Source organism: Vombatus ursinus, unplaced genomic scaffold (genome assembly GCF_900497805.2).
Source record: "Vombatus ursinus unplaced genomic scaffold, bare-nosed wombat genome assembly UNPS02014773.1, whole genome shotgun sequence".
NCBI lineage: Eukaryota > Metazoa > Chordata > Mammalia > Diprotodontia > Vombatidae > Vombatus > Vombatus ursinus.
In genome coordinates this window covers 26,452,327-26,466,479 of record NW_020954551.1, presented here as the reverse complement: position 1 = coordinate 26,466,479, position 14,153 = coordinate 26,452,327, and the positions used below count along the sequence as shown (strand labels likewise).

General features: G+C 38.8%; 1 protein-coding gene across 1 annotated transcript in view; it reads right to left on the bottom strand.

Moving 5' to 3' along the window:
• Window positions 1-14,153, bottom strand: part of CNTN4 (contactin 4) — a 366,552-nt gene that overhangs the window by 2,656 nt on the left and 349,743 nt on the right. The window contains exons 17-20 of the mRNA XM_027863966.1: window positions 12,212-12,327; window positions 11,297-11,483; window positions 10,773-10,885; window positions 2,106-2,274 (exon numbers count right to left, since the gene is read on the bottom strand). Of these exons, the coding sequence (XP_027719767.1) occupies window positions 2,106-2,274; window positions 10,773-10,885; window positions 11,297-11,483; window positions 12,212-12,327 (585 nt within the window). The remainder of the gene's footprint in view (window positions 1-2,105; window positions 2,275-10,772; window positions 10,886-11,296; window positions 11,484-12,211; window positions 12,328-14,153) is intronic.

Below are 14,153 nucleotides of genomic sequence, written 5' to 3'. Positions count from 1 at the left end.
GGAGAGATGCTATGAAGTTAAAATCAACAGGGTTAGGCAACAGATTGGATATGAGGATTTCAAGAAAGAGAGGAGTAGGGGACCACACCTAGGTTGTGGGCTTGGGTGACTGGGAGAGTGAGAGATGGTACTCTTAACAGTAATAGGGGAATTTGGAAGAGGGGAGGATTGAGGTGGGGTCAGAAGATACTGAATTCAGTTTTTGACATATTGAGTTTAAGACGTTTTCAGTATATCCAGTTTGAGGTGCTCAGTAGGTGCTTAGAAATGTGAGATTGGAGGTAGGAGAGTGGTTAGTGTTGGATAATTAGATTTGAGAAGACAGGAAAACCTGGATTCAGGTCCTGTCTTTGATGCATACTGGCTATTTGACCCTGGGCAAGTCAGTTGACCTCTCATGGCTCTAGAGAACTCTCTAAGATCACAAGTTGGTAAGATTTCAATTTCCTTTGCAACAAAGGCTTCAAATTCACTTTGCAGAGTGAATTTCCTATATCAATAAAACCATAGTTCCAGTTCCTATCCCCATAATCACTGTATATTCTTTGATATATTCAATTGAATTAGCCTTTAGTTAACACTATTTTAAGCCTATAAGATGCTTACAATCAATCAATAAACATTTATTATGTGCCTATTATGTGCTAGGTACCATACTAATTGCTTAGGATACGAAGAGAAGCAAAAAGACAGTTCTTGACCTCAAGGTCAAGTGAAGGATTTATCATTTTCTACATGTATGAAAGACTCTGGTGTATATGATGCTATGTCTCCATGTGGCATGAAACCTGGAGGATGACTCCTTTAAATCCTTCTCAGGGATAAAGTGTTGGGAACGTTTGACTGAATCTAGTCACATGATAGTACATAGGCATAAATGTAAAGTCTTACGCTTAAGTTCAAAAAATCAACCTCAGAAGCTGAAAGGGGAAATAACACTAGATTGGGGTTAGAAAACCCAACAAAAATCCAAGTATTGTCATTTGCTACCTCTAGGAACATGGGCAAATCCCTTCTGTTCTCTTGGGGGAACATTGTTTCTTCATCTGTACAACAGGAGGGTTGGATTAGATGAGGGCTTCTTAAACTTTTTCCACTTCCAGCTCCTTTTCACATTTAGGCAGCATTTTTTGGCGTTGCATGCCCTGGGGGCATACATGGTGCGAAGTGCACATGCTTTGTGTTCAGAACCAAGGCTGCAGTGAAGTTGCAGTCACATGGGCAAGCGCTGCCAGAAACACCTCGGATTCATTTTGCGTTTGATTTTTAATTAATTTTTGGTCATTGCATATCCAGAAACGTTGTACTGATGCCAAATTTTTCATGACCCCATATGGGATCCCACTGTTTAAGAAGCACCAGACCAGTTGGCCTCTCAAGTGTCTTCTAGCTCCCAATCTATGATCACATGTAGGCAAACGCATACATATATATATATAGATTCATAATATACAACTTGGCCAAATGGGCTGATTTGAGAAGTGGTCATTTCCCTTTCCCTGGGGGCCTTCAAGTAGAAGTTAGATAACCACTTGTTATATTAAAGAAGGGATTCCAGCTCAGTTACAACTTGGAATGTAACCTCTTTTAGAGTAGGGGCTGTTCTGCTTTAGTCTTTATATCTTTGGGGTCTAACACAGCTTTGTACATAGCAGGTGCTTAATAAATGTTCTTTGTATTAACTGTGATCCCGGCTGACTCTGAGATTCTGCAATTCTATGTAGAGACCTTTCCTCCTGCTTATACTAATTGACAGATTTTTTTTCTTTTGATTTTTACTCCATCCTTTTGTTTGATGCTGCCTGAGGCTGTGCCAGCATGCACAAATTGGTCCGGCCATTTAATTGACTGATAACCTGTTAAGTCAGTCCAAACTGATTTGTACATTTAGAAACAGTCTGAGATCAGTGAGCACCAGTCCTCTGAAGAAACTGAGTTATGCGGAGTTCTTTTTTATTAGATTTCTCCCTTGCCATACCTAATTGCTACTAGGTCTTGGTCCAGTGGTCCTTGGCTCATTTGCAATGACTTGGCTACATGACCTCTCCATGCTTTCTCATATAACATCTGTCAAACCAGAAAACACTGAATAATGGCATTCTTACTTGATATCTTTGGAATTCGAATTTGTTCACTGCTATTGCCATCTCCTCCATCACTAAATGGCCTAATTTCTATTATGTAGTCTTCATCAAAAGGCAAAGAAAGCTCCACGGATGTCTTGTTTGTTTCAATTACAGATGTGCTGCTCTGTCTGCTCCATCTGTATAAAACCTGTAATACAAAAACAAAAGGCGTCCATTGCTGCCTTCAGAAAAGTCCCCAAGCCTCCCGAATGCCAACCGCTTACTGCTTTCACCTGTCCCACCCTAGCAGGATGAAATGAAACAATGGCCAGAGGTGCTGGCCTCGCCTTGGGCCCTACCCTAATTTGGAAACAGTAGTCCAATGACCCCAACGCTATGTGTCCATGAAGAAGTTCATAAAGATGTTTTCACAACGATAATCACCTTTAATCCTCACGATAGCCCTGCAAAGTAGGTTGGGCAATGTTGTCACCTTCATTTTATAGATGAGGATGCTGTTTCAGGGAGATTAGATGATCCAAGGCCACAAAGCAATTCACTGGGAGAGTTGGGACTAAAACTTGGCCTGCTGACTTTATGTTAAGTCCCTTTCTCATACAACATATGTTGATAGGATGGTCATAATAGTCATAGGACAGTCATCATAGATTTAGGGGGCCAAGGTACCTTAAAAGCCTTCTAATCCAATCCCATCATGTTATAGATATTGAAAGGTTAATATCACAAGGGAAAAGTGTCTTGCCCAATATCACATGGGTAGTAAGTGGTAGAAACAGCATTCGAATCAAGGCCCTTGGACTATTTCGACAGATAACAATGATGCAGCTATCCCAGTGTAAGAAAAAAAAAGACTTAAAAAAACCATAACACTTCCTTAAATTCAATTTTCTAAATTATGCCCAAGACTTAGTCTTTCTGATGACCTTTGAGTTAAATATAATCTTTCAAATGAATCTGAAACATTCATTCATTCTGAACAGATTTTTATCAAATTACATGCTAGAAGTGAAAGTGGCTACAAATCAGTTGATCAATTACTCAACATTTATTAAGCACCTATTTTATGCCGGGCATTAAAAAAAAGAAGCATATAAAGTCAAGTTGTCCTTGACTTTGCTGAGCGTTTTCATATTTTAGTTAGCATATTCACTAACTTGGCTAGTGGATAGAGTGCTAGGCATGAAGTCAGGAAGACCTGAGTTCAAATCCTGTCTCAGACATACCAAACTGTGTGACGCTGGCCTAATCATAACCTTTCAGTACCTTGGGCTCCTTATCTGTAAAATGAAGGAGTTGGATTTGGCCTCTCATGTCCTTTCCAGTTCTTAATCCATAGTGCTATGATCTTATTTCACTCTCAGAGCTAAAATTTTACTGCTTACTCAGATATTTAGGCTTACCCTTGCTGTTCATTTATTTGGTCATACCAATTCTCTCATTATCCAGGGAGGTACAAGGGGGGTGGGAGGAAGTAAAGTCTTCTGACTTCCCTCCAAGATATTCCTTTAGAATGGAAGGCCTCATAGTTGCTCCCAGAGCAGCAATTTAATATATGGTGAAAGGAAAGTCATTGGGAGGGAGTGCAGTGGAAAAAGCAGCTCTCTGAAAAGTCAATAGTTTCCAGTTTTAGTCTTGCCTCTTCTATGGATTTGCTGTGTGGCCCCAAGCAGCTCATGTAACCACCCTCTCCACTATGGAGGGAAGAAAAGAGGGAACTGTTTTGTTTTTGGTGAATTGATTGGACAGCTTTAGTTCAGATGTATATTCTATGACCTTGGACAATTCACTTTTCTTTTTATTAATAGCTCAAATTTATTTAGCCACTCAAAAATAAATGTATTATTAATACTTTCTGTTACATTGCCCTAACTTCCCATGGCCATCCCCCTTCTCCTCCCAGTAGAATCTTCCATTTAACAAAGCATCATTGGTTAAGCAAAACAAACCAACACGTCAGCGGAGTTTAACAAAGCATGGCTATTCCATAACTGCTGCCTATTCCATAATCTGCTGCCTTCCTCCTGAGAGATAGGGGGCATGCCTTCCGACGTCAAGAATGGTCACTGAATTGAGTCCTGATCTCTTTCAGCATTTTTTTTCTTTATGTTATTGCGGTCATTGTTTAAATTGTTCTCTTAGCTCTGTTTACCTTTTTTTTTTTAATAAAATCTTATTTTATTGTTATCTTTTTTTTAATCACCCAACATTTTCTATACTTCTCCCATCACCCCTATCCATTTAGGTATCATTAGAAAAATAGTATAGTGCAGTGGAAAATCATGTCGGAATTGGAGACCCGCTTTTGACACTTATTACCCATGTGACCTTGGGCAAGTTTGGTCCTCATTTTCTTTATCCATACAATGAGAGGATTGGACTAGTTAACTTCTGAGATGCTTTCCTGCCCTAAACTCAAGATCCTATGATTTTTATAACAAAGATAAAAAAAAGAAAGAGGAGGAAAAATAGTTCAGCAAAATGAATCAATACATCCACTTGATCAATTATTGATAAGGAAATTGAGGCATGGGGAGGTTAAATGATTTGCCTAGAGTCACATAGGTAGCAAGTAGTTGAACCAGAATTTGATTATTTACTTGCTAGTCTTAGATTTCTCATCTATAAAATAGAATAGTAACCTTCTTCTCTCTTAAATCTAAGATTGGCTACCTGGACACTTCTTCATACAGGTATTACAGCATTTCTCTAGGAAGGTGTCAAGCTTCCACATATCCCCTGGTACCCCAAGCCTCTAATTTATGTCCTACTACCACGAGGTTCTGAATAACATTTCCTTAAGTTAGAAAGAGTCATCGACATCATACCTCCACCGAGGCACCTCAGATACCTACTTCAGTGTCCCCTTAGTCCTTACTAATGATTGTGTAACAATAAATCCTCTGGTTTATTTAGAGGTGTCAAAATTTCTCATTCCAGGGCTCTGGGAGAACAAGCTGGTTTATCAGATGCAGAATCACACCCCAACTTCCCGGAATAAATTGCTTCTTTGATTTACCTCCCATCCTTTCCAGGTATCAGGAAATTCAACTAATTTAAAGTATAAATCCTACTTTCAAAAGAAAGATTTCCTGGGGAAAAATATAACAGACTATAAAATTTATTCGCACCTGGCAATGAAACTGGCTTCTGTAGCAAAAGACTGGCATATAGGCCTCCTCTCTCTAGGATGTGGCCTAGGAACAGACGGACCCTGCCCAAACCATTGGCCTCATTCTCAAAGCGTGAGTACTCAATAGACTTCTCCCACTCAAGTGCTAGGCTCTGTATTTTCACTCTCTCACAACCAATCAGTACAACAAGCATTTCTTAAGTATCTACTATGTCCCAGGCTCTATACCAGGTTTTGGGGATACGAAGCCATAAATTAAACAGTGCTTGACAGCATAGGAGACAGCTAGGTGTCAATGGATAGAGCACTCCAGCTAGACTCAGAAAGTCCTGTATCTACTGTACATAGATAGAAAAAATAATAGCCAACATCTGTAGAGGTGCTTTAAGAATTGCAAAGTGCTTTACGTATATATTATCTCGTGATCCTCCTGTGCGGTAGATACTACAGGAATCATGAGCTGTAATTTATAGTTGAAGAAACTGAAGCTTGGAGGAGGTGAAGCCACCTGCCCTTGGTCATGTGGCTCATAAATATCAGAAGCAGGATCCAAACCCAGGTCTTTGTGATACCAAGGCTACATTTCCATGCCAGACTGTGGGAGGCTCCTTCCTACCAGTAAGGGCAGGAACTTGGTACCCCATTTCACATTAATCAGTGATAACAATGACATCTCAAAGAAAGCTCTGGTTAGGTTTACAGGATGCTGGAGCAAAACACTGTCATCTAATTCAGTGAAAGATGGCATTACATCTGTAAAAAGGAGGGTAGGGTAGAAGTGGGGACAGGGTGATAGAATGGTTATTTCCTGCTGCCTCTGCATTAAGTACCAATGGCAACCTGGAAGGATGGAATATTTTGAATCCCAAATCTTAAAAAGTTAACCTGTGCTTTTCAGTCCATCCAGACAACTAGCACAGAACACAGAACAGGCCAAAGAATCCAGGAAATCCAGGTAAAACACTTTCTACATTAAAAATGGGGGAACTGATAGAGATGAGGGGGACTGGTATTATCTATACTAACTCTGACTTAGTGAAGTCAAGCAGAGGCAGTGAGGTGTTGTTAGTAGATCTCTGATTTTGGAGTCAAAGAATATAGTACTCTCTCCTTCCTCAATTTATCTTGTAATTACTTATTTGTCCATGTTGTGCCTCTATTTCACTCATCCTACCCTTAAGAGATGACAAGATCCATGAAGGCAGGGACTTTCTGTTTTGTCTTGCATCCCCTGTCTCTGAGAGTCAATGAGATAGGGTGGACAGAGAGAGCTGACCCCAGAATCAGGGCTTTGAGTCCTGCCTTTGACACAGATTCTCTTAAGGGGCCAATCTGCACCGATTAATTTCCAAAAGTTCCATATCAATGAAAAGACAGGACCAATACCTGCTCCTATTCCCAGTGCCTAGCACATAGTAGATGCCTATGTCTGTTGCAGGTGTAAATATTTGCTAAACGAATGAATGACACCATCTGGTACTCTTTTCACTACATAAACATACTTCAGAGGAAAAAAGTAGCTTGTTTAAAAAAAGTGGTAGCCAGTAATCATTACTCCTGTTTTGTTTTGTTTTTTCCTCATAAAAGAAAATCATGCAATTTTCTAAAGCCAGTTCACTCAAAAAATTTCCACTTCACATTTTCATCACTGCACTTTTCAAAGTCTGAAAGCCCTAACAAATAATTTAGTAGCTCATTAGCCTTCAGCTCTTCTCTCATCGCTCCCCTTGACAAAGTCCTCAGATTTTATTTTCTACTAAAGATTCCCTGGCTGAACACTTATTACTTTCCATGGACTTCTGAAGCTTTCTGTAGTGTGCTTCTTACCTTTCTTAACTGGAGAAATGGGAGTTTGGAGGAAATAATTGATTTTTCCCTTGGTTTTGTAACTTTGCTATTAGGTCTGGTTACTTGGTTTCCAGCAATTTCATATTTGCATTCCAATCTCTTTATTCTCAAAGGTGGTAGTGCCTCAGTAAAATTGGGAAGTAGAAAATGTTTGTCTTCAGGAACTCTCTTTCACCCTCTATACCCTTTGGTGTTCTTTTCCACCTCCCTTGTACCAACTCTACTTCCTTCTGCTACCCCAAATTGACAAACACATGATAAGCTAGGTCACACTGTGCTATGGGAGCTTAGGGATCAACCAATCCAACTGTCTCATTTTAGAAGAGGAAAGGACTGGTAAATATGGCTGCTGAGCCACTGTCAATGATCTTAGAAAGATCATGGAGAATAGGAGGTGATGCAGCAGATAAAATGTTGGACCTGGAGTCAAAATGACTTGAGTTCAAATCTGGTCTCAGGGACATCCTTGCTGTGACCCAGTGTGAGTCACTTTACAATTTCCTTATCTATAAAACAGAGAGTCTTAATAGCACCTACCTTGTAGGGTTTTTGTGATGATCAAGTGACATAATATTTGTAAAGTGGTTAGCCACTTAATAAATGCCTTCTTACTTTTCCTGAGGGACAAATATCCCAATTTTTGAAAAAAAAAGGAAAGAGAAGTGAGCCTACAAACTACAGAGTTATTTGCTTTACTTTGTTTCCTGACCAAAATAGAGAACATATTAATAAAGGGATGGTTTGTGAACATTTAGAAAAGGAAGTAGTAGTCACAAAGAGGAGGGCAGCTAGGTGGCACAGTGGATAGAGTGCCAGGCTTAGGGTCAGGGAAGACTCATCTTCCTGAGTTCAAATAAGGCTTCAGACATTACTAGCTCTGTGACCCTGTGCAAGTCACTTAACCTTGTTTGCCTCAGTTTCCTTATCTTTAAAATGAGCTGGAGAAGGAAATAGCAAACCACTCCAGTGTCTTTGTCAAGAAAACCCCAAGTGGGGTCACAAAGAGTCAGACACCACTGAAACAATTGATCAATAATAGTCACAAAGAGGTAGCATGGCTTCATCAAGAATAGGTCATATGGGCCTCAACTCATTTCTTTTTTTGATGGCATTAGTAGACTAGCAAATAAAGGGGATGATATAGATATATACAGTTCACTTACAGTTCAGAAAAACATTTGATAGTTTCCTATGTTGACCTTGTAGAGAGATGAAGAAATATGGTCTAGATGACAATACAATTAGGTGAATTTAGGAACTGTCTAAACAAGCAGAGCCATAGAACCATTACTAATGGCTTGATGTCAGTTTTGTGGGAGGTCACTGGTAAGGTGCCCCAGGGATTCATGTTTGGCCTTGTGTTATTAAAACTTTCATCCATGACTAAGGTGAAGATGTGGATCTCAAATTTGCAAGTGATACAAAGATGCAGGGAATGGGGGTGGGTGGGTTGGGGTGGGGCAGGGGGGTAGCTAACATGCTGGATGACAGAGACAGTATCCAACAAGATCATGACAGTATCGTACAATGGGATGACCTTAATAGGGACAAATGCCACATCCTTCACTTGCAGTAAAGATCAACTTTGCAAATACAGTATGGGAGAGGTATAGTAAAGATAGCATTTCAATTGAAAAAAAAGATCTGGCTTAACACGATTCCAATAGCAAAAGAGCTAATTTGATCTTAGGCTACATCGAGAGAGGCACAAAGACCAGGAACAGGGAAGTGATAGATTAGTCCCCGTACAGGCCACATCTGGATTATTCTAATCAGTTCTGGGCACTTCTTTTTGTGAAAGATATCAACAAATTGGAGAGCATATAGAGAATGGTGCAGTTTGCCCTGAGGCCAAAACTAGGGCCAATGAGTAAAATTTTCCGAAAGATAGAGCCTATATTAAATGAAGCTCAAGTAAAACTTCCTAATAATTAGAGATACATCCAAGTGGAATCAGCTGCCCCAAGAGGCAGTGGTTTCTCTTCATGTACAGTTTTTATAGGAAGACTAGATGACCACTTAAGGGAGATGCTGAATGGGAGATTGGCCAGCCATTGTGTTGTACTAGAGCTCTTCTGAAATCCCTTTCAACATTATGATTTTATGACTGTGACACTCAGGTCAGTAGAGGTTCCATGACTTGCTCAGCATCATATTACTAGTCAGTGGCAGAAGCAAGATTAGACCAAAAATAATAACAATAGGTGATTTTTATATAGCACTATAAGGTTTGAAAGGAACTTCACATATGTCATATCATTCAATCCTCACAATAGTCCTTTGGGATAAGCACTGCTATTATTTCCACTTTATAGATGAGGAAACTGAGTCTCAGACAGGTTAAGTGCCTTCCTGTGTCACATAGGTGGAAATGGGATTCAAACCCAGATCGTCCCTGAAGTCAAATCTCACTCATTCCTTCCTATTTCTGAGTCTAGGGTTTCCCATCTCTAGCTATGTGTTCCTTCCATAATATCAACCTGCCAGGAGTATTTGCATTTTAACAGAACACCAAATGAAAAGAGGGCAATGCTTAATCAAATGGAATGATATCTAATGGAGTAAATTTAGACACCAAGGCTCCTGGATGAGGTTGATGCTCAGAGGCAGACAGACCTACCTGGTATCTCTCAATCACACTCAGTAAGCTTCTGTTTATACTACTCACATTTGAGAATAATTTAGCTTTAACAATTACTAGTTATCTAATAACCCCCTTGGTCTTGAGATGCTCATTGAAATCATCAGACAATATCATACTTCAGAAATTTCTGTAACATATCTATTTTAGAAAGATGGGCCATTCTTTATAGGTTCTAAAATTTTCAGCTATCTTTCCTACTTGGACAAATAAGAGTTCTGGGTAAATGATTTATCTTCTCTCTTACTGTGTCTTACTTTTCAGAACAGTTTAGCAAACGGGCTCATTGATTCATTGGCTTAGCAATTCAAGGGACCCAGAGACCATACAGTCTGATCCTCTGGTTGTGTAAATGAGAATTTAGGTCCACACAGGTTAAATGGCTTTCCCAGGATCCCCTGGATAGGAAGTGGCAGCACCAGACCTCAAACCCAGGTCTTCTGACTCCAAATCCCTTATTCCTTCTGATGTACCACTTCAAATTTACATTCTTATGTTTTGGAAAGAATAATACAAAGCTGCCCAAAACCACATTTAACGTCAACCTAGCATAATGGCTGTAGTTTTCAATAGTTCTATATTGTTCCTTCCAGTTCCTTAAAGATAGAACTCTGCCTGAGTGATCAAGTGAATGAGTGCTCGCATTTCCACATAAAAATTTTCCACTATCTGGGTAGACACACCAACAAAAATGATCAACCACTAGTAATATTTGGAACTGCATTACTATTCATGGAAAATAAAAACATTTTCACAGGGAATAAACAATGAGCATAAAATTTTGAAAAAGAGACTTTATGACCTGTTTGGGAATCCATAAAAGGATTCTCAGACCATTTTGATCTGGCCTGCTTAAATTGGGTCATTCAATTTTTCTCCACATCCTGGCCAAATACATTGGCCCATTTGTCCAAGATCCAGCTTTGGGCAGAGAGCCAACATTTGGGCCTTGCAGTATAGATGAACAAGTTCTGGAATCTTTCCTACACATTTCATCTATGTCAAAGGAAAGGCAATAGTCCTGAGAAAACAGTCTTATTATTGGTCTTGTGAACTAGTTACCCACTTTGTATCCCTTTACTTCGGATTCATTGTCCAGGGCTTTGACTTGATCCCAATTCAGTATAATTTTGGAGTCAGATGAATTCCATATGATGTTTCCAGGGGGTTGACTTGGTGCTAAAAATTAAGATAGATGAAGTCATAGATTATTAAGTTTCAATATTTTCTGATGAATGTGTTCCTTACTAGAATCCTAAAGTGGAGGCAATTTAATGGGCAATTGCACTAATATGTATCTCCAAGGTCACTAAAAATCTGACATGACACAGTACTGCAAATGGAAAAGGATTCACTTGGCTGCCCAGCATCTACAGCTAGAAGAGGTAGCCCTCACTGATGAGATAAATGAAACCTAGACCTGTCTCAGAGCAACAAGATTTCCACGGTATTACCAAAGGATCAGACAGCAGTATAAAAATCCACACAAATGCATATATTTATGGAAATCTAAACCCAAATAATCACATGGGACCAACTTTCATAAAAGAAGAAACATGGCAATCTTGTTTCCAAACAACGTGGACTTACGTGGCTTTTCTGTTGTCACGTTGACAGTCACACTGTACGGTCCAGTTCCAGCAGTGTTGTAGGCCTTGACAGCCAAATGATATAAAGCACTGCCTTTCAAATTGGTTATTTTCGTTGATGTTTGATTTCCAATTGTTCTTATTTTTCTAGCATTCTCTTCTTTATCGTCATGACTCCAGTATTTGACCTGAGAAGAAAAATGACAGAATGACTTAGGAATTCAAGGCCACCATCAACTTTCCCAATGGTGTGCTTGAGGTAGCTCTGTTGAGTGGGTAAGCTGGAAGTGGTCCTAGACACCATTTTCTAAAGGGGCTCTCCTAGGAAATGGCTTTGGCTGCTCCAGTAAAACACATTTCTCCCTTGGATTCATCTATAGTAAGCAAGACCCACTTTTGCTCATTTCCCCATAGTTGAATTGTATTCTGAGATGGGAAATTGGACGCTGCAAAATCTGACTCATTAAATACTTTGTTTCTAAGCTGTCTTCATGCAACATAAACATTCTCATGCCATTTTGCCGAGTACCCATATGTGTATATTCACATATGTGTATATAATGCACAAATAAGCTACTGAAAAACTAACATTAACATCAATATTGCATAATGGTTTTCAGTGGTTTTTCCTCCCAGTTCCTTAAAGACAGAATACTGCACTAATGAGTTAGTGAATGGATGCTTCATGTGCATCGGTGTGTATCAGTGTATCAAAAGCAGCTCCAGTGAAAAATGAAGCTCTCTCCCCCACCCCCATTTGTACTTCTCATGTCTTTAGTTTCCTCTCAGTTAGTAGCTGGGTCTTTAAAAACATGTATTCTTAAGTGGCTATCCATGCCCTCTCATCAGATGTCATATACATTTCTCATTTAAAATTACCTGTTCATCAGAGTCAAAGCAAATGCATTTTTCTTACCTCATAACCCTGTATCCGTCCTTTACTAAATGACTCCAGGGGAGAGGACCAGAAAACTTCAATGTCTGTGGCAGACAGGCTTCTGGCAAAGATGCTGGGTGGTGGTTTAGTGGGCTCTGTGGAAGGATGTGGAAAAAAAAAAGTCTTAATCTTGACAGAAATGATTATTTCTCTTATATTAATAACCAATTAATATTGGGGATTCAGGTTTTTTTCTCTTATTTCTTCAATCAAAATCCAGTCTGTCAAGAACATTTCTGATCTTGCCCCAAAATTTACTCCACCTAGACCATCTTATCTAGGAGAATTTTTTATCCCACCTGACTCAATGCAATTGGATATTTATATGATTCTGGCCTGGAACTGACATCAAGATAGGGGAACATTTTCCCCTTACTGTATAGCTATGTTCCCCTTCTTCTTTTATGGCAAATTTCTATAATCATGTTAGGTGGTCAGTACAAACACAATATTAGATCTTTTTAGGTTAATAGTAGAACACATCTCAGTCACGATAGTAAGATGCAAGTATAAGATTTGAACTATTTAGCCTAGAATTTTAGTCCTTTCTATGTTCCAATTTACTAAGTAAATGGGTATTTAGCCTAAATACCCATTTGTCTTCTATCTGTTACTAGTTATGTATTCCTGTGTAAGATAAGGTCCTTTAATTTCTCACAATGGTATGGAGATAATTAGGCAATGACGTAAAGACTTGTGAAACCAAGATATAATTCTGTTATTTAGTAGGCTTATATCATAACTGTCTCAGTTCTGTGTTAACGAAAAGGATTTCAGCACAATTAGTTATCTCAAAAGAAGACTGGTTGTGGTCTGTCTTACAAATGCCTTAAAGAGACATCCACTTAAAGAGAGATATACTTTTACTAGGGGTTATTCATTTGAACGTGGCTAGAAATCGAAAATGTTTTATTAAAGACAAATTATTTAATAAGTACTGTTCTTAAATGATATGTTTACATATTCCATTCCAACATCTTTTATTACAATTGTAGTTAATACGGCAACTTTTGAGAGAATCCTGGAGAGTCCATCTTGTTATAAAAAGTGTTCTGTTACTAGTTCCTTAGTGGAATCTCATTCTCCTAAAGGGGGAATGAATAATGACAAGTATAAAAATTGGATTCTAATTTTTGGTTTGTATTTGACTTTCTTGGATATTATCATCATAACAACTGACTAGCCTAAAGATGTAAATTCTCTGGTCTAAAAGGTTCCAAATTTAATTTTCTAATAGCAGAGATATAAGATTTGACCTAATTCTCACTAATTGACCTGGCTATTGGCAAAGTAAATTTAAAATTGTGTTAAGACCACACCCAGATCAGAGGGCTGCATCAGAAGTTTCCAGAGAACCAGGCAGTTGTATGTATGAGATGAGAACTCTGAGCCTTAAGATTTGGTGGTCCTATGAAATGGACAATTTTATTTTATTTTTTTTACTCTTTGCTTTTTTCCTATGAATCTTTTATCTGTAAGACCTACTGGCTAAAGGGAACTGTCCCCTTTTGGTCTTGTCAATGTATTGGTCAATCTTTCTCCCTTTTTCCCTCACATTGCTTCTCATCATAAGCCCCATAGTTAGAAACCCTTGATAAAGTGTTTGTCATATCAGTTAGTAATTCACTGAGGAGACTGCATCTCTTAATAGAATCAAATGGGGGAATGAGAGATAGGATTATTTTTCTCTTCTGTTAATAACCAATCAATATCGGGGGATAGGGGAGAAATCCAGGTTTTTTTCCCTTGATAGTTCCTCATTCAAAGTCCAATCTCTCAAGAACATTTCTGATCTTGTCCAAAACTTTATCCCAGCCAGACCATATTATCTAGGTGGAATTCTTACCCCACCCAACTAGAAAACCTTAAAAAGGGAATCTAATCTAGATGAATTCTCATCCATTGTGTTCTACTCAGACAG